Source organism: Neltuma alba, unplaced genomic scaffold (genome assembly GCF_004799145.2).
Source record: "Neltuma alba isolate B1F8T4 unplaced genomic scaffold, ASM479914v2 tig00010787_pilon, whole genome shotgun sequence".
NCBI classification, from domain to species: Eukaryota; Viridiplantae; Streptophyta; class Magnoliopsida; order Fabales; family Fabaceae; genus Neltuma; species Neltuma alba.
In genome coordinates this window covers 121,577-146,195 of record NW_021635604.1, presented here as the reverse complement: position 1 = coordinate 146,195, position 24,619 = coordinate 121,577, and the positions used below count along the sequence as shown (strand labels likewise).

General features: G+C 33.0%; 1 protein-coding gene and 1 pseudogene across 1 annotated transcript; one reads left to right on the top strand and one right to left on the bottom strand.

Moving 5' to 3' along the window:
- Window positions 1-9,995: 9,995 nt before the first annotated feature.
- LOC114759073 (subtilisin-like protease Glyma18g48580) lies at window positions 9,996-15,212 on the top strand (annotated as a pseudogene).
- A 5,764-nt stretch (window positions 15,213-20,976) lies between these two features.
- LOC114759071 (MDIS1-interacting receptor like kinase 2-like) lies at window positions 20,977-24,242 on the bottom strand. Its single transcript, XM_028948172.1, has 2 exons — window positions 21,527-24,242; window positions 20,977-21,440 (listed from the first exon to the last, which is right to left on the bottom strand). Exons 1-2 carry the CDS (start codon window positions 24,240-24,242, stop codon window positions 21,085-21,087), a joined length of 3,072 nt encoding a protein of 1,023 aa, XP_028804005.1. The 3' UTR covers window positions 20,977-21,084.
- Window positions 24,243-24,619: the final 377 nt, after the last annotated feature.

Below are 24,619 nucleotides of genomic sequence, written 5' to 3'. Positions count from 1 at the left end.
CTCAGTAAGGCTGGCTTTCCAGCTCAACAGAGCTTTTGCTTCACCATCTTCAATGGCAGCGGAAACAGAAAATGTAAAGGAAGCAACAAGAAAGAAGAATATGGAGAAGATAATACACTGAAATGATAGAAACTTAGTGGAGTATTCATAACTTTTAGACGTGGTGGTTGTTTGAAGTGAATAAGTTTCTGTGAATGATGGGTGCGTATATATGAAGCTTGGGACGAACAAGTTGATGATCATACAGAGAACTTCTTATCCTATAAATGGATGGCCCTTGCAGACAATAATTATATTTCTGAATATATTACTTTTATTTTATTATCGATTAGTCAAAATCATACATCATTGATCTCAAAGAATATTAACTTGGAAATGCGTCAATATAATGGAGCTCGATAATGATGCTTAGATCTTTTTTTTAAAAAAAAAAATTATCATAAGTAGTAGGTGTGTGATAGAGAGACTAGGATTATATATATATAGTCTTTTTTCCTCCTTTCAAGTACTATAATTAAAAATTTAAAACGTTGGGACCATAATATTATTTAAGTGTCAGATAAAATATAGTGTATCATTTTTGTGCAATTTTAGATTTCAAACTTGTCCGTTAGCTCCTCAAGAGCGTGCGGAGAATAAGTATTTTTTAGAAAGAGAAAGGGAAGAATGGGCATTCAAGAAAACAACGACGATGATTTGTTGGATAATCCCCCCCCCCCCAAAAAAAAGGGAAAAAAAAGAAGCATCACAATAATGTACGGCCAAAATAATCGAACCTTTCAAAATATTTATTTTTATACTAATTAAAAATTTTAAGCCTTAAACCCCATTATGTACGAGAACAAAAGTAAATAACAGTGAGATGGATGTCATGCATGTGTTGCTGGAAAGTAGGGACCATAGGGAGTGGCATGTCTATATATATATATATATATATATATATATAGACTTTTGGACAGATCCTATGGCCCCATATTTACCTTGCTTATACAAAATTTCTGATAGTAATCATGTTGATGACTTTGAGAATTTTAGGCATTGTTTGATTGGAAGGTTTTTGGAGGGAGAGGATGGGAATGGGAAGGGAGGAGAAATTGTGTTTACTTCAAAAAAATAGAAGCGAAGGGAGGAAAAAAATTTCGTCTTTTAGTGCTCTTCTCCCCTTTTTGTGCTCCCCTACAAATTTGAGGCTTTTTGGAGAGGAGTGAAATATTATACCTCATTCTTACTAAATTACCCATGTTAAATTTTTAATATTTCAAGTTTATCTTTTTCAGTAACAACTTTTTTTTTTAGCTCTTTGCTTTTTTTTACTTTTTTTCTTTTTAGCCTCTACTATTCTTCTACGGATTTTTTTTCACTCCTCGGATGTTCTTCTTTTTCCTGCATATTTTCTTTTTCTGATTTCATCATTTCCCATGCTCTCTGCCATGAATCTTCTATATCTTTTCCTCTTGTCTGATCCTTCATTTCATTCATCTTATAAGTATTATCAGTATTATTTATTTATTTATTTGTTCTGTATAAAGCTATTCTTTATTGGTTTATATGAATTAAAGTCGTTGAGATCTTCCAACGCTCTTTGCTATTAATCTTCCAAATTCATTGATATACGTTTCCATATATATCTATTTTAATTCAATTTCATTTTTTTACACAAAATTCTATGTGTTATCTAATTAAGTATGTTAAGTTGTGCACGTTATATAATTAAGGATAGAATAGTTCAAAACTTGTAGCATAAATTTATTTATAATTTATATAATATGCTAAAGATCATAATTTTTTTATTGACATTTATTTTGATATATGATTATTTATAATCTATTTGTTATGTCTCAAGGTATCTAGGTTTTTTATGTTCACAAATTAGAAAATAATAATTATGATATAAATATCATAATAAAATAATAAAGAAATCTAAATAAAGAGGTAAGAATATATTTGTCAACTTATAATTAGCTCCCATCTCTTCCCTTTCTAAACCAAACAAACAATCTCCCATCTATTCTCTTTCCCTCCAACCAAAGAAAACTTATACCCTCCCCTCCCCTCCCCTCCCCTCCCCTCTCTTGACCCAAACAAAGCCTTAAGGAATAATGGGATTTGTCCACTGTTGCTTGATGATCACACAAGGACTTTGATGGAATATATAATTTATTAAAAAAAATTAAAGGAGTGGAATTAAAAGTTTAATTAAGGTTTCTTATGTTTTTATTTTACATTCTTTTTATTAAAATTTTAAAACGCCATTTTTCAAAATTTTTTTCTCAAACATAAGGTAAAGATTGGTCATGTCCACTGAGAATTTCTATCACTTTTGGGTCTCGTGTTTCATGAAAAAGGTGGCGAATTTGCTTCCCAAGTCTTTTAGTGGGGAACGAGCCTCCAAGATTGGCTTGTAAACCCCACCAGGCACACCCTTTATAATATTATTTGTAATTTGTAATCATACGCTGTTGTTGTTGGTTTGAAGTTTGATGATATCGTGATGTCTCTAATTTTGAATATAAGAGTTAAATAATTAATTTATAAATATTAAAATTAACTAAATAATACTCATAATAAATATGTGTTAATTTTTCTAAAATACTTATTTGATCATTATCCTATTTATGAAAAGAATTTTCATGTACAAAGACAATCAATAGGAATAATTTGAGAAAATATTATAAATTTTATAGACAAAACGGATTATGATCTTTTATTTAAGATCAAAACATATACCCCAACTAAATCCTGTGTTTAGGACTAGGGGGAGCAATTATCTTTTTTTTATGATGTCCTCTTTTTGTAACTTGAAAAATAAAACAAAGAAAAACAAAAAAATTGCATTTTCCATGTCATATCATGATAAGTAAAAGGAAGCCCATATTTTCTTTGGCATGAAAAGAAAGAAACGGAGAATGATTAGCGGAGCTTGTTTGGTATGAGCGAATGGAAAAGGTAAGAAGAAAGCCAAAAATGGGAAAAGGCGTAACTACCCCTATGGCATTAATCGACAAATTTGGAAGAGTCACAGGGGTATTCTTGTCTTAAAAAATTGCTTCCCATGGTAACCTTCCGTATTCTTGAGTGAAAAGGTTTCATCACATGTCACGTTCATGGAAGACTTGGTGTGACCCCGTTCTTGTTAAATCGATTTAAACTTGGCATTTGTTCAAAAGAAAAACTAATTTAATGATAAAATTTAAAAACAAAAAAAACAGAGAGAGAGATCCCATTCTAAAATGGTAAAGAGCATGGATTTTTTTTTCCTACAAAAAAACTGTACTAATTTTCTTCCATATTTTAATTTTTGTTCATATTGATATTACAAATGCCTTTAGAAAAGTATTATATTTAGGAAAAATTACGTACAGGTCCCACAGAAGGCAATTTATTCATCTAAGGTCTCACAAAATGTTAAAATCACTGACAGGTCCCAAGGGACCTCAGAGTAATATTTTCGATTTGTAAAATAACATTACTGCCCCTCATATTTCATATTCACATTTCCTCTGTCATTGCGATTTACAACCTCAGCAGCGACTATTAACAACCCAATGAGAGGGCATTAACAACCCTAGCAGTATCCGTTAACAACTTACTTTATAGAATCATATAACCTTCACATAAGAGTAAATTATAACCAAATAGTATAATACAACAACTTTAACACTAAAATGGGAAGCTTTTTGATATCATTAAGAATTTTAACTAAACCCAATAGGATTATAGCAACATTTTAATGTGAAGATCCATTTACAACCTCAACGGTGAGTATTAATAATCCAAAGAGAGCTGTTGACAATCTAGGCAGTATTTGTTAACAACTGACTTTATAGGATAATATAACCTCTAACAACTATATAAGATTAACTTTAAGACTATTTAGTTATAATTTAGTTAGTTATAGTTAGAAGTTATATTATCCGATAAAGTTAGTTGTTAACAGATACTGCTAAAGTTGTTAATAGTTCTCCTTAGGTTATTAATACTTACTGTTGAGGTTGTAAATGGATTTTCGCATTAAAATGTTGCTATAATCCTATTGGGTTTAGTTAAAATTCTTAATGATATCAAAAAGCTTCCCATTTTAGTGTTAAAGTTGTTGTATTATACTATTTGGTTATAATTTACTCTTATGCGGAGGTTATATAATTCTATAAAGTAAGTTGTTAACGGATACTGCTTAGGTTGTTAATACCCTCTCATTCGGTTGTTAATAGTCGCTGCTAAGGTTGTAAATGGATCTTCGCATTAAAATATTACTATAATCCTATTGGACTTAGTTAAAATTCTTAATGATATCAAAAAGCTTCTCATTTTAGTGTTAAAGTTGTTGTATTATACTATTTGGTTATAATTTACTCTTATGTGGAGGTTATATGATTCTATAAAGTAAGTTGTTAACGGATACTGCTAGGATTGTTAACGTCCTCTCATTGGGTTGTTAATAGTCGCTGCTGAGGTTGTAAATCGCAATGACAGAGGAAATGTGAATCTGGAATATGAGGGGCAGTAATGTCATTTTACAAATCGAAAATATTACTCTGAGGTCCCTTGGAACCTGTCAATGATTTTGACATTTCGTGGGATCTTAGATGAATAAATTGCCTTCTATGGGACCTGGACGTAATTTTCCCTTATGTTTATCATTAGGATATGTGCTTGCCGGCTTGCCCCTTGCTGATATTGAAAAGGAAAGCAGAGAATAAAATAAGGCGGTATGCCTTACAGCTCGCCGTCAATAAATTAGTGAGGTCTAAATTTGAAAAACTACAAATAAAAAACTATGGCCTTGTGTTTTTTTAAAACAAATTTTTTTAAAAAAAATTCAAAAAAACTTGTTTAATAATTATTTTCAGTTAAATATTTTTAAAATAAAAATACAAAAATTTGTTTTTAAAAATTAAAAACGAAAACAATTTTTAGTTTTTTTATTTTTTATTCGAAAAAATTGAGAAACTCTTTTTTTCACTAGTAGCATTTTCTTCATTTCAGAATATGAGTTTTCATTGAAGTTTCACCCTCTAATCCTATTTTTAAATATAGTTTTCATTGAAGTTTCACCCTCTAATCCTATTTTTAAATATAATTTTTTTAGAGCAATTATCCAAATAGATTTTTTTTTTTCTGTTTTCAAAACTTTTTTTAAAAAATGATTTTATAAATGTTTTTGAAAAAATAAAAAAACAGAAACAAACAGGGCTTATGAAATTCTTTAATACCATGTATGAAATTAAAACTTAACTTGCATTTATCAGTCATACCAAAAGTTTTGAATAACCAAATTGTATTTTATATTTTTTTTCTCGTATTGAGCCTAAGGCGATGTTATTTTGAGTTCAAAAGAAACAAATAAAAAAATAATGGTCCTTTGGGTTTATACTTTAATTCAAAAATTTGTTTTGCTAAATTATATGTGATTTATATGTGAATTTTTTGTTTATTTATGATTATACTTTTTTCTTTAAAAATTGCTCTTTTTAAGATTATGGGTAAATTTTTTCTATATTTTAATTATGATTTGATTTCTCAATTACCAATTGACCTCTCAATTATCAGTTCAATTGGGTTAATAACCAATCTAGTTTTCACTTTTCATCACCCTTTCTCATATGTATAATGTATTAGTTAGACGGTATTTTTTTTAGATTATAATAATTCCATTGGTAATGAGGAATTAACTATAGGTTATCTTAATTGAATTGGCTAGCACAAGTTGGCAAAATATATATATATATATATATATATATATAATGAAAATATGCCTTTTCCAGTGGGAATGCTTTAGCAGGAATGATTAATTACTCACAATCCCCCTTTTTTTCATTAATATATAAAAGAATATGATTTTCAATAAAATAATATTGGATAAGTATATTTGTTTAGAAAAATGATAATGTTATTTTTCTTTTGAAAATCTAATCCATTCAATTTCTATAATTAAAAACAATAAAGATTCAACTCTTATCTTCCATGACCAGATCATTACGCAAATTCCAACCCTCCCTTTTTCTAATTTCTTTTTGCACTTAATTTACATCAATACAACAAAGATTTAAATAGGAAAAATGGTAAATAAAGATTCCTCAATATGTTAAATTGTGATTTGGGACTCTCAATTTGAAAAATAGCAAATAAAGGCCTGGTCTCATATTACAAATATGAAATCTTGATGAAATATCTGAAATGCCCCTCAGCCAAGTTGTGATTTGGTCTACTAAAATTGTCATTCGCTAAAGTGAACTTGTCATTTCCCATAGTCAACTTATCATTTGGCAATTGGCATACCTCAGTGAGTTGTGATTTGGTCTATTGAAGTTGTCATTCGATAACGTGAACTTATTATTTCCTATAATCAATTTGTTACTTGGCCGAGGGGCATTTCAGACATTTTACCAAAATTTCATATTTGCAATATAGGACTGGGTCTTTATTTGTCATTTTTCAAATTAAGGGTTCTAAATCGTAATTTCACATATTGAAGGTCTTTATTTGCTATTTTTCCATTTAAATATGACTCTTATAATAAAAAGCCTACTCTTATTTTATGAATATTGCACACTCACATGGTCTAATACATAAATTAGTGAAAATTAATACAGTTTACAAAAAATTCATTGCTCTGGACCAATATGGAAAATTGGTTGGCATAACCTAAAAATAATCAATCTTAACGAAATATGAAATCTAATAAAAACAATCATAAGATTCTCTCGAGTTGTAATATAATAGATTATGATTCTCTCGCGAAAGAAGCAGCTTTTCGTGAAACCAAAATAAATGATGCATTGGTCATATATATAGGTCTCATTTCTTTTAAGAATTATCTAATATCTAATGTATTTTATAGGTATTTTTATTTCATAAGGTGAATTTTTAATCCTATTTAACGGATAATGAATATATTTAATCAGAGTACAAGCATTTTGGGAACCTGTTTTGGTACTTATAGCATTTTGTAATGGTTTGGATTTAAATTTTTTAACTAATAATTTTTAAATGAAAAAGTATTCTTTAAAAGAAACACTCTCAGTTAAAAGGTTACATTTATTTTAGATTATCTATCTATTAAAAGAAAATCATTTTTTAAAAATATAAAAAATTAAATCTCAGCCATCCATATTAAATTTAAATGGTTGAAATCCAATTAGTATCATAGTGATCGTGATGAGCACTGAAATTGATACTTTTTTAGTATAAAAATTTATCAGGTCCTACTCAACATTATCACCAATAAAATTTTTAACAAGAAATTTTTCTCAATTTTCCCATTTCTAAGAAAGCATTTTACTTAAATTTTCAAATAAAATAGTATACACAAATCTAAAAGAAGATAAGCCCAATAACCCTGTTTTCTACCATTGCATGAAGAACGCATTGGAACTATTATGGTGACAAATAGAATAATGAAGCATAGGAATCAAAAGGAAAATCACTGGCCACCATTTTCTTGGTTGCATTAGAAATAGAATATTAAGTGTCACTTTCCAACAACCACATGTTGATTAATTTATATAAAGATTGTATTAAATACTTCTTTTTTTTTTATAACAAAGGAGACCACATTAAAGTTCTACAAGATCGCCCAGCAAACCAGGTGGTCTTGAAGCCATACAAGCATGCCCACAGCTCCACGGACATCGCATCTCCACCTTCTAGTTTACCAATGAAGCCACTAAGGAAATCGCCAGCTGTATTTCGGATCAGTCCTCCACAAGCACATGCATCAGTGATGGCCGAGAAAGCACCATCCACATTAAGTTTGAGCCATCCTTGCTCAGGTGGCCGCCATTTATCTACATCAACTAAAGGTCGTATGCCTTGAAGGGGAACGCCACCAAGGTGTTTTTCAACCTTGCGTAGATTACTAACAACTGCATGAGCATTAGCGATGACGACTTCATTGCTCACCTGTTTGCCTTTGAAGATTACTAGGTTCCTCCGTTTCCATAGCCACCAACAGATCACAGCAAACAAACCATTCCATTCTCGATCATGCTCCCTCTTTATGGTGACATTCCAACAAAACCACTCATCAAAGGTAAGCGTGCAGAACCTACGCCATACCTCTGGTCGAACCAGCTTCCTCCACAGTCTTTTAGTTTCATGGCAGTCTCGGAACACATGGGGCGCATCTTCAGCAGCTCTTTTACAAATGGGGCAACACTCATCATTACTCAAACCTCCGCGACAGCGAAACACGATAGTTAATAAGCTTTTTCGTGCTGCAAGCCACATTAGAGTTTGACATCGTTCAGGCACTCGTAGTTTCCAAATCCTCTCCCAAGATGGCTCTATATCCATACCCATGTGACAAAGAAGGGTATATGCAGATTTCACAGAGAACTTGCCACTTCTGTTATATTTCCACTTTACAGTATTATTATCCCCAAGCCGTTCTATTTCTTCTTCCACCTTTTTCCATGTAGTTTTAATGCCAGCCCAGACATTAGAACCACCCTTCTTGGCATCGACGTTTGGGAGCAAATCATTTCCACACTAATAATTATATCGAACCACACGGACCCAAAATTCATCACGGCACGTGACAAGTTTCATCCCAATTTCATCAGGTGGGCTCGGTTTTGGAGCTTAGCATGGTGTAGTCCCAGTCCTCCTCTAGGCTTTGGTTTACAGAGTCCCAAGCCACTAGCGAAATCTTCTGGACATCATCCGTACCTTCCCAAAGAAAATGTCTGTTAAATTTGTCGAGAGTCTCGCAAGTATTCGCAGTAAGAAGAGAGGTCTGCATTGAGTAACAGGGGATGGCCGAAGTGCCCGAGGTGATAAGAGTAGAATGCCCTGCAAGAGAGAGGACGCTCGTTTTCGAGTTTATCAACCGAGCCTTCACTTTATCAATAATGTCTTTGAAAGAGTCTTGACTAACACGCTTGTGGTGGAGTGGGACTCCAGGATATTTACCCAAGTCAGCTGCTTGAGTGAACCCCAGTGAATTACTGATTTCAGAACACCTGTTGTGGTTCATGTTAGCAGAAAAGAACACACGGGTCTTAGAAAATTTTCCTTAACGAGCAGTGACAAAAGGTGTCAAGACAATTTTTGATCAAATCTGCTTGCTGTAAGGAAGCCTCCTAAAAAAGAATAATATCATCCGCAAAAAAATAGATGAGAGATGGGAAGACCATTCTTGGTTAACCGGATCGGCCTCCATTCATTAGGTGGACTTTTGAAACATCATGTTTAACAAGAACCTTTTAAATCAAATGAAAAAAATAACAATATTGTTTTATCGAATTTTATTTTTCCAAAGCATCCATATTTCTTCTTGTCGTTCAAACTAGGTGGACTTACAAAATTTGATACATTCGTCATCACGTTTGACTTGTGAACCACATTGCATATTATAAATTTTAATCCTAAACATAAATTTAAGTTATAATTATTAGCATCACACATGAAAAAAATTGGTTCAGCTAGTCTTACGAATTGATTTTTTTCCCTAGTTTATTCATTAATAACTAATAAAATTCATTCTTTGCCTATTGCTTCTAAAAAACAAGGATTTAATTATTAAATAAAAATATTTATGAAAAATGAGTATTTGATAATATGGACACAAGCTTTTTACACACAAATATATAAAACATGTTTGCATACGGTATTCTTTTTAGCAGAAGTTTCGTTTTGGAACACAATCAGCCACACCAATCTCTTGTTAATTGGCAGAAATGTGAATATTATTGATTCGTCTTCTTTAAAATCTAAAACCCTATGATTCATGGTATTTATATTTTAAACTAAAATTATCAGAAAATTGACTTGACCTATTTAAAATGACTTGTCCTCTCTGAGTTGGAGGAGAGAACAAAGCTACACGATCTATATATGAAGTATATATGATATGAATACGACTCATTCATCCCAACAATAATCCAGGATTTCACTACCAGGATGTAATAATTTAAGGGATATATATATATATATATAGCCAGGAAGAAGAAGCAGACTCGCCAGTCTGGTTCATCACTATCTATTTCTCAACAATGTTGCAGCTTCTTCTCTCAACCTTTCTGCTTTGCTTCTCCTCCATTACACAGCTTCAGCAACCTGTGTATGCCATTAAAAAGGCAAGTGCGTTGTGTGTGATTGTGTGTTTGTGTTTTATATATATATATATATATATATATATCAACAGCCTTCATTAATTTCACCACTAATTGCAGTCGTACGTTGTATACCTGGGATCACATTCTCATGGCCCCCGACCTTCTTCTGATGATATGGACTCTCCTACAAACTCCCATCATGATTTGCTCGCTTCTGTTCTGGGAAGGTACTGTCTGTTCTGTTCTATCTCAACATTGTCTTCATGATTGATGTTGCTATATATATATATATATATATATATATTGTTGCGTTTGGCAGCCATGAGAAGGCCAGAGAATCTATGTTTTTACTCTTACAACAAACACATCAATGGCTTTGCTGCATTACTTGAAGACGAAGAGGCACAAGAGCTCAAAAGTAAGAATTTTAAATTTATATATGAACTCATCATTATCTTCATCCTCATCATCTTTTACAGACAGAGTGGTTCAGATCTGTTTTTATTATGAAAGCGGATCTGGAACATGTGGGTTGAGTTGCGTGAGACGATAAAGAAATTATGGTTGGGAAAATGATAAAAATATGTGTGTGTGTGTGTGCGCACAGAAAATCCAAGAGTGGTGTCTGTGTTCTTGAGCCAATTACATAAGCTGCACACAACCAAGTCATGGGACTTTCTTGAACAAGAAAGGAATGGAAGAGTTAGACTGGGCTCTGCCTGGGTGAGGGGCAATTTTGGTCAGAATGTCATCATTTGCAGCATCGATACTGGTAATATAATTCCTTCTATATATCAATAAATGTCTGTATATATTCTGCCACAGTCCTGTTAGAGCAAATGTGAGTTACTTTGTGTTGTATGCCGATTCTGTACAGAGTGGATCTTATATACAGGGTTGGTTGGTAGCCTGAGAACAGCGTTAGATTAAATTACTCTCATATCCTCCCACATATTTACCTGTAAAGTCGCTTTTAAAAAGCTAATATAAACACCCTCATAAGCAATATTTTTTGTTTGTTTGAAAATTTAATATGCTTTTTTTATTTTTATGACCAACAAATTCCGCTTAGTATCTCTCACTCTTTCCCCACTTATTCTGTCTCTCACTCACCATCTTCATGAATAATGGTATATTGGAAAAAGAAATTACATTTCTTATATATTTATTATTTTTTAACTAATTTGAACTAATATTTTGATTTACGTAATTTTTATCTTATGTATTTATTACCCACTTATTCAGGTGTTTGGCCAGAATCGAAAAGCTTCCGAGACAATGCATACGGACCCATACCAAAGAAGTGGCGCGATGGATCCAAATGTGAGCTGTTCAGCTTGTTTGGCATTTCAAATAGAACTCTTTGCAACAGGTTCCATTTTTATTTATTTATTTATCTATTTATTTTGTCAATTTAATTTGAATGCTTTCTTTAAAAAGCTTATTAATTTCATTACCAAAATTATAGCGACAAGGAAATGGACAGTTCGTCAACCCCTAGTGAGTAAGAACTTGTGATATGGCACTGTGTGCAAAAAACTGCGATATCGACGTCTAACCATCTATCAAATGTTGAAATATAATATATCTAATTTACCTACCAAAACAAAAGAATATAATATACTACCTCCGGTCCTAATTATAAAAGCCAGTTGACTAATTTAAGAAGATTAAAGAAGTAAGTTGAGTTAGTTATTTATCCTAAATAGGTGTTATCTTTCCTAAAATATCCTTACTAATCAAGTGTATTGACTAGAACTATTATTGTTAGAAGGGTTACTTTAGGGGGAAAAAAAGTATAAATATGAGAGACAAAGTGGATTGGGGTCTTATATTGAGAACCAAAATAAAAGTCAAGCAGAATCTTATATTAAAGACTGGAGGTAGTGTGTGTGTATATATATGTTTAAATATAACATATGACATACAAGAAGTAACGAAGAATTGGACAATTCACAATTGGTTCGCATCAATGGGGATCACATGGGCTTCCATGGGTCACAACTTCCAACTATTTTTATACATTTCTTTATTTTGTTTGTAAAACAATTTTAATATTAATTTTAGCCCCTCATATTCTATGAAATTTTCAATTTTACCCCGACATCATATGTGTCTCTTTAGAGCCATCTACATCAGTAAATCATCTTAGATTATATATATCAAAATTTAGGCCCGATCTACAATTTTTTATATCATTATCTGATTGAATCAGATTCAAACATTGTCAGGCTCAATTATAAATCTACATAGGCTCAAATTCGAAACCACTGTTTAAGTAATCAAAGCCTCTTCCACTAAAGGCAATACCTCTTAGTTCAATGTGCAATTAATTTGTACTATTTCATCTTTAATTATATAAACACAGTATATGCCAATCCTAATTGTTCTTGTGTGTGTTGATACAGCCATTTTTCATGAGTTTCAATCACTGTCAAGTCAATCAAATTTATTTTAATTTAAGCCCACACACGGTAAGCCAATTTTTTCACATTTAAAATTTCTGTCGTTACTTTTTCGGCCAAAAAAATTTTCTGCTGTTACTTTTAAATTATATTAATTTCTTTCAGTTTTACTAAAATTATTTAAAAAATAAAAATTCCTCCGACACAGTCACAAACATTTCACTATTTTTCAATTTAACTTTCTCCAATTAAAATACTACCCATTAACTTATTTATAGACACACATTCCAAAATCTAACAAGAAGAAAATCTCTGTATCCATACACATGCTCATGCTCAATGTAACATGATAAAACAGGAAGATAATAGGAGCAAAAACCTTCTTTCAGGGCTACGAAACAAAAAACGGACCCCTTAGCTCATCAACTCGAATCAGTGCCCGTGACACTGTTTGCCACGGAACCCATACTTTGTCAACGGCCGGCGGCGACTTTGTGAGAGATGTGAGCGTTCTTCGAAATGGCAACGGCACTGCAAAAGGAGGATCTCCAAAAGCTCGTCTTGCAGTGTACAAAGTATGCTGGGGCCGTGGTAATTCTGAAGAGTGCACTGATGAAGACTTGATTAAAGCTTTTGATGAAGCCATCCAAGATGGCGTCGATGTGCTCTCTGTTTCGATCGGCAGGAGCGCCGTCCCAAATGTCAACGACATGTTGACCAATGGGATCTCCATTGGATCCTTTCATGCAGTTTCAAGAGGTGTTCTAGTTGTTGCCTCTGCTGGTAATGATGGACCCGAGCTTCAAACTGTGTCCAATGTGGCACCTTGGATCTTCACTATTGCTTCTGGCTCTATTGACACAGACTTCAGTAATAATATTACTCTCAGGAATGGCCAACTCATGAAGGTATTTGCCTATAACATCGATATCAATATCAGCATATATGTGTGTATATAAAAGCAGCACTATTAATAAGCTATTAACAGTTCAGCTCATTTCTCAACAAGACAACAATACACCAATGTGATATTATGCTTTTGATTGATTGTTTCTAATAACTTGGACTTGGACAATCAGGGGACCAGTCTTGCCACAAACTCAACATCACGACAATTAGTTCCTGTGCTAATTGCTGGTAATGCTAGGTTCCTAATGTGACGATGCGTAAGAACAAAATTACCTATTCTTGAATAGATTTTTGATTGTGTTGAACTATCAGATGTTTATATGTCAGTATGGGTAAAAACATTTTGGCTCCTACTGCAGGGATCATTGCAAACCTGGAACACTTGATCAAAACAGAGTAAGAGGCAGTATATTGGTATGCCGGAGAGGAAGGAGCCTAAGGCCTGTGGACAAGGGACAAGAGGCAAAGCGTGTAGGTGCTTTGAAAATGATTCTGCAGAATGATAAGGAATTGAATACAGCTACAGCTGCTGCTCGAGTTATAGATACTTCCAATGTTCCAACATATCAACATCCAAAAAAGAATAAAAATATATCCCAGCAGGACAAAATCCTTTTGATGTCAAGTAATTATCATGCATCTTTCTCATTTACTAATCCTTTTGAAATTCTTCTGAAATTATTTGTGATAACAGGGTTACATTTACACATACATTGCAGGAACCTTACTGCGTTCTTGAATAACGCAAAAACATTTATCCCAGTAAAGCCAGCTCCAAAAGTTTCAGCATTCTCATCCAAAGGACCCAACTTGATTCTGCCGTCAATCCTCAAGGTTATCCATTCTCAAACCATCTAATTTCCCTAAATCAACTACATGGTTCCTGAGTTTCTGTGATTCCTAACAAATTTTTTTCCCAATTTTAGCCTGATGTAACTGTACCAGGTCAGGATATAATTGCTGTTTATTCATCAGGGGCAAGTCCCACCAACCTAGATTTAGATGTAGGTCGCTTTGACTATAACATTCTATCAGGAACCTCCATGGCATGTCCTCATGTTGCCGGCATTCCTGGCCTTCTCAAAAATCGCCGTCCTAGATGGAGTCCAGCTGCTATCAAATCAGCAATTATGACCACAGGTATGGCATACATGAAGTGCTATTGTTATGTGTTTACAGTTTCCTTCTTTTGTTTCCTTACTAATTGAAGCATTTCTAAAATCTATGCTCATCCAGTAACCACCCAGGATAACGCCAATGGGCCAATTCTAGAGGAAAATGATGATGAAGTAGCAACTCCATTTTATTATGGTTCAGGACACATGAAACCCAACCTTGCAATGAACCCGGGACCTGTTAATCATTTGAAGGCTTCTGATTACCTAAACTTGTTATGTGCTTCAGCTTATGAGAAAGAATAGTTGAATCCATTAATAATAATAAGCCATACAAATGTCCAAGGTCTTACAGACTAGAAGATTTCAACTACCCTTCTATCACATTGCCTTTTTTGAGTGTGAAACCTATAAATGTTACTCGTATAGTAACAAATGTTGGGCCTCCAAGAACATATACTGTAAATGTCAAAGCCCCATCAGGAGTTGAAGTTGTTGTTCTTCCAACAACTTTGACATTTCAGGGGGACAAACCAAAAGAAGAGCTATCAGGCTATTTTTCAAGCAACACGTTCAGTCAAAACTTCAGAGCCTTCATTTGGAGAGTTGACATGGACAGATGGCAAGCACAAAGTGAGAAGTCCTATCATAATCCCTCAACATGCAAAAATGGCTCTGTAGATTTCAATGTTACCATTCCAGTGTGTTGTGTGTTAATCAGATAGTGAGAGGTAGTGTTAGAGTGACTGTTTTCAGATGTGTGGATATGCTGAACTATGTTATAATTTAAAAATGAAGGTTCCTACCGGAAAATAAACCCGCTAGGTCCTCCCAAGCAACTTCAACTTATGATTTACTGCTTTGGTTTCTACTTTCTTCTATTTGAATCCTATTGGGTTTCCATTTTGCCCCCGTTTTGTTGAATCATGTGTTGGTCTTGCATCTGCAGAAAAATGATACTGTCCACTTATTTTGAAGTACAAAAAGCACATATTAGCGCATATAAAAGGCAACTTTGGAAATAATCTTATTGAGAAATAGATCAATCATCCTCCGGCACAAGACTTGGTGCCAACAAAGAAACAAGGCTCACTATCCAATTAACTCTTTGTTCTCGGCAATCATTATTTGACATGCAAATAAGAACGGTAATGACCGGCTATTTGAACTAGTAATTTATACCATTCAAATCCAAATATAAAAGCAAAGCAAACCAAATGATATATCTGGTTAAATTCTGCTATGGTGCCTGTCCCTAAATTATATTCATGCGAAACAGAGCTAGTTAATATACAAGGATTCACTGCAAATAGCAATCGAAGACATACACTGCCATAACGTATCTAAGAAATTCAATATACCAAGATCATTAAGTTTGCTAAGAAGCTCAGAAACAAGGAAGCATAACCAATTTCAACGACACAGTAATTTACCAAACGATACTCTTGTCACTGTTACCCTTGATTTTGAGCTAAGCGACGACACTATGGAAGCTTAGGTCAACGGCAGTGCCGCAATTGCAGTTTTTTTTTTTAAAAAAAAATTCTTGATGGAATCCTCGACAACAATGGAAGAAGGGAGAGTCCACGAAGAAGCAGAGTATGTCCATATATCCTGATACAATGGCTTTGGCGGTTCTGCTTCTAGATGATGCTGTCCTCGCCCATGACGCTAATGGAAGGAGCGGTGAGGTAGGGAGGATGGTAAGGAAGAAGACATTAAGGAATAGGGGAAGGAGGGTGAGAGCTTGCTTTATAGCTGGAGACAGAGAGAAGATGTGTCATTGATTTCCGGAACATCTGGGTCCTTTGTGACGTACTGACGATCATATTTTGTCTGGGTATTTATAAATGAAAAAAATGAAAGTAAAAGAGATTATTAAAAGTCCTTTTCAGTTTAATTTCTAATTCTAAGTACACAATTAATTCTTTTTTTCATTACTCGAAAAGTAACTATTATTTTTATTTTAATAAAATAGATTGTTTAAATAAAAATGAGTATTTTTTGAAACTACTTCTCCGATCATCAATGTAAGACCTTTATACATACTAGTATAAGAGTCTTATATTTAGGACCAGATGAGTATTTTTTAGAGGATTTAAAAGAGATAGAAAGAACATGAATAAATAAATAAAATTAGAATGTGACTTGGGCTTGTTTGGGTTAATGTTTATAAAAGTGACTGCTATTCAAATTAATTTTCGCAAACTGAAGTTGAATAAAAGTGAATAAAATTGAATATGATTTACTATATTTTGATATATATTTATAAAAAAATTCAATTTGACATGAAATTGTATGGATAAGACAAAAGTCAATTTCAAAATTTTCAAATTAAAAAAAAAAAAAAACTAAGCCAATAACTCAAACAAATGGCTTCAATTTTGAAATGAGTTTTTTGTCCAGCTGTTTAACTAGCCGGCTGCATGGGGATATATCTGATTTCAGTGTTTGGGCTTTTAACCCGTTTTATCAAAAACCAAAAAAGAGAAGCCCCGTGATACTTGGGATAAAATTAATGGGTTTATAGAGTTAAATTTAGTTGATCCTGAAGCCCACTTACATGACCTTCGGAGCGCATACGATCAATCAGTTTTTTAACTTGTTATAATAATTTTTAGTGATCAGTTTGAGATTTAACGGTGATTCTCCCACGTTTATAAGTGAAATCTAAAAGGAAATTAATTAAGGGAAATTAAAAAAAATTAAAAACTAGGTAGGCTGAACCGTTGAAATGCTATTGGAATTATTGGAGAAATTTTTAAATACTTTGAGAATACCAAATCATTTATGCTTTACCCATTAAAATCACATCTCAAATGTTTTTTTCCCCTCTTGCACAACTTACCTGGCATTTTTCACTTGATGAGTCACTTGATGGAGTCTATTATTTAATATTTCCTCTGATTATACAAGAGTTAATTTAAGAATTTATTTTAATATTAAACATAAGATTTCAATCTATTTTTTCCCTTCAGTTCATATTTTTTTAAACCATCCATATTAATTATATTATATTAAATGGGGTTTCCATGAATGGGGTAATGAATAAGAGTATTAAAAAAATAAACATACGTATATTATAAATAATTAACTTAATTAATTTATATAATATTTATAAATTAGTTATCAACTTTATATGTCTGTGCATATATATGCGCACATGAAACAGGAGGGCATGTAACATTTTTCCTAGAATTATGTTTTCTTAATCTCCATCTTATCTCTAGCTACTATCAATAATTAATTATTTGTTAGGGAAGTTATATATCTCTAGCTACATTTTTTTTTTACCAAAACTATGAAATATTATTAAATTAAAGCAAGGATCATATACGTGTGCCAGCGCGGAACCTCTCCATTGCATATCATCTCCATTGCGCCTCCATTTAATTGAAATGGCGTCGTTTGCGTTTTTTTTTTTTTGAGAAAAATGGCAGCTTTCTTTTCCAATCCCGTTCGGCATCCATCCCAAATTTGTTTCGACCTCTCTTTTTTTTTTGCAGCTGAGCAAAAAATTCTGGGTTTTGTCTCCAAAAAATTTCACAAGTCATATGTGAAAAGAAATCATCGAAGAAGTTGCTCACTGGTTCACCACTTGTGTTTGTTGGTTGCCTCTTTGTTCGTTTTATAGTTTGCATGCAATCTTTTGAGTTTTTTTGCAGGTTGTTTCTTATGATCGTTTAACCAGGAAAAAGAAAGAATCATTTCATTTTATATTTATACTTTTGCTGGCCTCTTACATGTTTCATCACCTTTGTCCTGGGTGATTTTTGGTTGATCACCGGATATCAATTTGCCAAATCTGGGATGCACGCAAAACAGGACTGGGAAAGAAAGCTGCCAATTCTTCTTTCAAAATAAGCAAACGATACTGTTTCAATTAAATGGAGGCGTAATAGAGAGGGTATACAATGCAGAGGTTCCTCGCCGATACATGTGCATGCAATATGAAATGAGTTATCGTAGTGTATAATATTAATGATGGCTTATGAAACTTTCTATATTATAATCCTCACACCGCTAATTTTATTGTATGTTTCACATTGTACAATTGTATATTAGACTTTATACATAACATGGAGAATATTCTTCAATATTTGCATTGACCTTTGGTCCATAAAGGAATTAAGAATTGACAGGGAAGGGGGTTTGGATATTCACACATGTTTTAAATGTTAAATTGGTGCACTTTGACCTGGCTTCAATAACAACAATGCAACTTTTTTTAGGGTTAATATAATTTTTAATTTCTTAAATTATCATAGATTTTGATCTGTCAAATTTCTTTTTGTCTAAGACGTTGGTCTCTAAAATTAACTAAAAATCTGGATCATTTTGTCTTATGAGAAAACAAAACTATTGGTTTAAAAGTTGACAGACGAGATATTGTATTTTTTTTTTTTTTTTGCATTGCCATTCACAATAATTGACAATATTGCATGTGTACCAGGGTTGAATAATATATGCATATAATAGATATTATACATAACCAAATAATAAAATTAAATTGATGTGTTAATTTTTTTTTGGTAATAGCGAACATATTATGGGCTTCCTTTTCTTTTCTTAATTGTGTTTAATTGTGCTAATTGGAAAAAAAAAAAAAGCTCATTTGGTTGCATTTTTACACGGTGTATAATGTAAAGCCTGAAAAGAGAATCTTATAATCCTTTTTGCATCTAAAATTTGGGATGAAAAATGATTCCATCAAATTAATCTTTGGTTAAAGTGTGATTCTCTAATCTTCTCCTTTCTCATCCACCACTGTCCTTCATCAAATTAACCATCCTCATCAATTTGTTGTTAATATTACTATTTTTTGAATACAATGTTTAACTAATGACCAAAGGTTTTCATTAAGTTACTCCCTCCGTCCCTTATTATAAGCAACATAGGACTCTATTATGTAGATCAAAAAGTTAGTTACAGATAATAAATAAGTAAAAAATTAGAAGTTCTTTCTCCAAAATACCATTATTTATGGAGGGGAGAGTATAAGAAAGAGAATAAGAAAATTATTATAATAAAAAGAATTATGAAAGAGAGAGAATGTGTGATGAAGAGAGATGATCATTTGGAAAATAAGACAATAAATATATTAAATACTAAAATAAGTAATTAATAGGGACAAAATAGAAAATTTGCTACAAAAATTTAAGACAACTTGTAAGTCTTGGTTATATTTAGGGACAAAAAGGGGATGATAGTTGTTGCTTATAAAAAGGGATGGAGGGAGTATATAATACTCCTCCAGTCCTTAATATATAACTTATTTTTCATATTTATTAATTTTTTTAAATTATCTCTATAAATACTCCTCCAATTATAATCAAGTAGAAGAAGGAATGAGAATATTAAGGAAGATGATTATGATATTTCAGAAAAAGCATGTCATATTTCTTATAATTAACTAACCTACTTAATTTTTTTAATCTAATCAAATTAGTTAAACAAGTCTTATATTAAGAGCCGGAGGAGTATAATATTTGACTATAAATATGTTAAAGTTACTTTATAATTAGTTGTATAATATAACTTGATAACGATATAAACATGGTAACTTTAATTATTAGGATTGAATATTTTGGTTTTTTGCTAAAAAAAATATATATTTTGGATTCACATTGTCAATATTCCCTTGCTTTATTTCGTTGGAGGACACCATTGTTTCTTCCATTGACGACTCTCACTCTTTCTAGAAAAGCATACGTTAATTAGTTTCATTACAAAAACAAAAGAAATACAGAGAAAACCAAACATGTGTGTTTATCATCAATAAACATTATCATTGACCTTTGGCCCAGAGGGAAATTAAAAAAAATTATTGGCCTAAAGAGTGTTTACATATTTAAATTCTTCAAAATTCCAAATTGGTGTGCTCTTGCCTTCTGTCCCGGCCCCACTGTATAGTTGGGTTTCCACAGTCCCTTTTTCTTAATGTTTATTCGGGTTCATTGTCATTTAATTACTAGAGGGCACATAGGATAAAGAATATTGAGAAATAAAATAAAAGAAAAATATATATCATGTGTCTTAATTTATAAAATAAATTGAATCACAACAATAAACAATGATGGATTAATTTTGAACGGGGTGATGCTTTCCCTTTCCCATTCAGATAATTATTTTGGGATATGATTCATAAGATATAATAATACACAATCACGTGGGATGACTGATTATTAAGTCAAAAGTGAAGCTATTGTATTGTTTATCCCCGAAAAATAATTGATAAATTAAGGTATTTGATTCTATTTACCTAACACATTGCTAACTTCGTTGGAACAATTAACGTTAATGCCAGCTGCTTAACAACGTTAGTAATTATACATTATCACTTTAAGTAAAGCATGACATTTTAAAATTTTTAAGGTGTCTCACTAATTTTTAGGGTGAACCATTTGGTAGTGTTAAATATTGTCATCTATTATATATTCTATAAAAGTGAAAAATATAATGCTCAAAGCAAACATTCACCTAATTCAAGCAACGTAACTGATCATACATATGGTGCATATGATCTTTGAGAGCTTACAATTAATTATGTTCATCAACATGTCAACAGAGACACAAATGACTAACTAATTAATGAGTCTAATCATTCATTAGTTGTCCAATTGTGATGCTGACTAATGGTTCTTCCATATGAGACTTTGGCTGCCGTTCAAGCTCCTTAGATACTTGTTCCATTGTTGGACGAGAACGAGGATCCTCATTCAAACAAAAAAATGCTATTTTTGCAACTGTAATAACCTCATCAATGATTGATTTTCTAGGCGTTGAAAGTCGTGGATCCAACACATCCTTTAATAGCAAATCATATGTGGTTGATTTCTCCATCAAAGATGAAATAAGCTCTCCAGGATGCATTCCCATAACGATCTCCAAAGTCAACACTCCAAAGCTGTAAACATCACATTTCTTGTTCGCTTCCATAACATAAGCAATCTCTGCAATAGTTTTAATGTCACAACCTTAATACAACAAAGAGTGTAAAGTACCTTAGGAGAAAAGCAAAAGAAGAAATTATCCTTACCTGGAGCAGCGTAACCGAAGGTGCCAACAAATGTGGTCATATTGTTTGAGTTAGGATTCAAAAACTTGGCTGTTCCAAAGTCAATGAGGTGAGCTTCTTCATATTCTGAAGTTAGAAGTACATTCTTGCTCGATATGTCACGATGAACAATAGGAAATGAACAGCCATGATGCATATGGAATAAAGCAGCAGCGACACCTTTAACGGCATTCACTCTCTTTTTCCAATCAAGCTTAGTGGCTTGTGCTTCATCCTTTAGTATGTTGTCCAAGCTGCCACCTTCCAAGAACTCATAAACCAGAAAGGAGAATCGTGAGTTAGAACAAAACCCATACAACTTCACAATGTTGCGATGTTTGATTTCTGTCAGAGCTCGAATCTCACTTGTGAAAGCTTTCTTGTGAGAGATTTCCCCACTTGGTAAGGAATGAAGCTTTTTTACAGCAACAACATCACCTGTAGGCAACTCGGCCTTATAAACACTTCCTTGGCCACCTTTCCCAACTAGATATCTATCATCAAAGTTCATTGTGGCTTCGATGATATTTTCATACAATATTTCTCTGTTGGAACTCCATACAAAATAAATGTCCTGTGATTGTGCTTCTTCATCTTTGGTTTTTGCTTTTCTTGCATGTAGGAGAAAGATAAAAGAAGCTCCAACCACTACTAGTAGTAGTATTGCTAATGGGAGGAATATCTTCAAGAAGATTTTGCTCTTATGACTCATTTGAGAATTACTACAAGGATGTAAGCCAGTGACATTACCACACAAACCTTTATTATTCTTCAATCCTTCAAATGTTTGAAAGGCTGGTTTGTTTGGAACAAGGCCTTCTAATTGATTATTTGATAGGTCAATAATAGTCAAAGTTGACATTGATCCACTAAAACCAGAAGGAATAGCACCAGTGAGATCATTATGCGAGAGGTTCAATACTTGCAATTTAGGTAACATGCCAAGCGCTGATGGTATTGTTCCATTGAGCAAATTGTCACTAAGATCAAGTTGTTCAAGCTCTTGGAGTTGACCAAACTGAAGGGCAATACCTCCATCAAATTTGTTTCTACTCAAATTCAAGAACTTTAAGCTTTTTAATTCCCCAAGCTCTCTTGTGATTAAGCCATAGAAATTATTTGCTGCCAACTCTAATGTTTCAAGTTGAGTAAGCGATCTTATATTTGAGGGAACATTACCAGAGAAGTTATTGTGGCTCAACAATAGTTTTGTCAACATTATCAACTTGCCTAGTTCTTTTGGAATTTGTCCATACAAATGATTTGAAGACAAGTCAAGTTCACCAAGCTTAGCTGCCTCCCCTAGTTCTGGTGGTATATCACCGGAAAGCTTGTTATTGTTAACATACAATTGCTTGAGATTTTGACACTTTCCCCAACTGGATGAAAGGTGGCCATATAGTTGATTTCCACTTAGATCAATGAAGTCCAAATCAGGATATACTCCAAAAGCATCTGTTACATTATCAACTAGTTGATTACCCTGAAGCCTGAGTCTTCTTAAACTAGAACAATTCTTCAAACTAGTTGGAATGGGACCAATGAGCTGGTTATTTTGAGCAACAAATCTAATTAACATCCCACCCTGACAAATTTCTTGAGGCAGTTGGCCTTGGAAATGATTATTACCCACTTGTAAATTATACCAACTTATGTTGTTCATTTCTCGAGGAAGTTGACCACTGAGGTTGTTCTCAATCAATACTAGAGTGTCGAGCTTTGTCAAGTTTCCTATGGTGGAAGGAATAGGTCCTGAAAGATTGTTATATTCTAGATAGATTTCTGGTAAATTGATCAAGTTTCCAATGGATTGAGGAATTAAACCAGAAAGATTGTTATTTGACAAGACCAACTCCTCGAGACCTGTCAAGTTCCCCATAGAGGGAGGGATTGGCCCATAAAGTTTATTGCTTTCTAAATAAATTGTCTTGAGAGAATCGAGTTTTCCAATTTCATTTGGTATAGGACCAGAGAGATTGCAAAAATCGATATAAAGTTCTTGTAACATGTTCAAGTTTCCAATTGATGATGGGATTCTACCAGATAGCATGGAGTTTCTAGCCAAATCAAGTTGTAAAAGTCTACTCAACATTCCAATCTCTTCTGGAATGGAACCAGAAAGAGAATTTTGAGCAAGCACTAGATCCGTCAGGTTCCTCAAGTTCCCAATTTCACTGGGTATTCTATCCGTAAGCTTACATACACTAAGATCAAGAACACTGAGAGTGCTCAAAGCTCCTATTTCTTTAGGAATGGGACCAATAATTAAAGGATTCTCCGACAAATTGAACCTCAAAATACTGGATAGGTTACCAATCTCTTGGGGAACGTTTCCATAAAATTGGTTGTAACCCAGGTCAAAATACTGTAGACTAGGAAATGAAGCAAAGCTGAGACTGTGAAGTGTACCTTGTAGGCCAAGATTTGACAGACTTATATTGATCACAGACATGGATTCTTCATCACATGAAATTCCCTTCCAGTTTTTGCAAAGATTAGTGCCATTATTCCATGAAGACAACGTTGCTTGGCTTTGCTCAGTAAGGCTGGCTTTCCAATTCAACAGAGCTTTTGCTTCACCATCTTCAATGGCAGCGGAAACAGAAAATGTAAAGGAAGCAACAAGAAAGAAGAATATGGAGAAGATAATACACTGAAATGATAGAAACTTAGTGGAGTATTCATAACTTTCAGACATGGTGGTTGTTTGAAGTTAATAAGTTTCTGTGAATGATGGGTGCGTATATGTGAAGCTTGGGACGAACAAGTTGATGATCATACAGAGAACTTCTTATCCTATAAATGGATGGCCCTTGCAGGCAATAATTATATTTCTGAATATATTACCTTTATTTTATTATCGATTAGTCAAAATTATACATCATTGATATCAGAGAATATTAACTTGGAAATGCGTCAATATAATGGAGCTCGACAATGATGCTTAGATCTTTTTTTTTAAAAAAAATATCATAAGTAGTAGGTGTGTGATGGAGACTAGGATTATATATATATATATAGTCTTTTTTCCTCCTTTCAAGTGCTATAATTAAAAATTTAAAACGTTGGGACCAC

What these genes read in the sequence shown, in the direction of transcription:
- LOC114759071 (XM_028948172.1), bottom strand. Translation starts at nt 24,242, where the DNA reads ATGTCTGAAAGTTATGAATACTCCACTAAGTTTCTATCATTTCAGTGT. An exon ending in CTTCGGTTACGCTGCTCCAG is followed by an intron (nt 21,441 to 21,526) that starts GTAAGGATAATT and finishes AAACTATTGCAG; the next exon opens with AGATTGCTTATGTTATGGAA.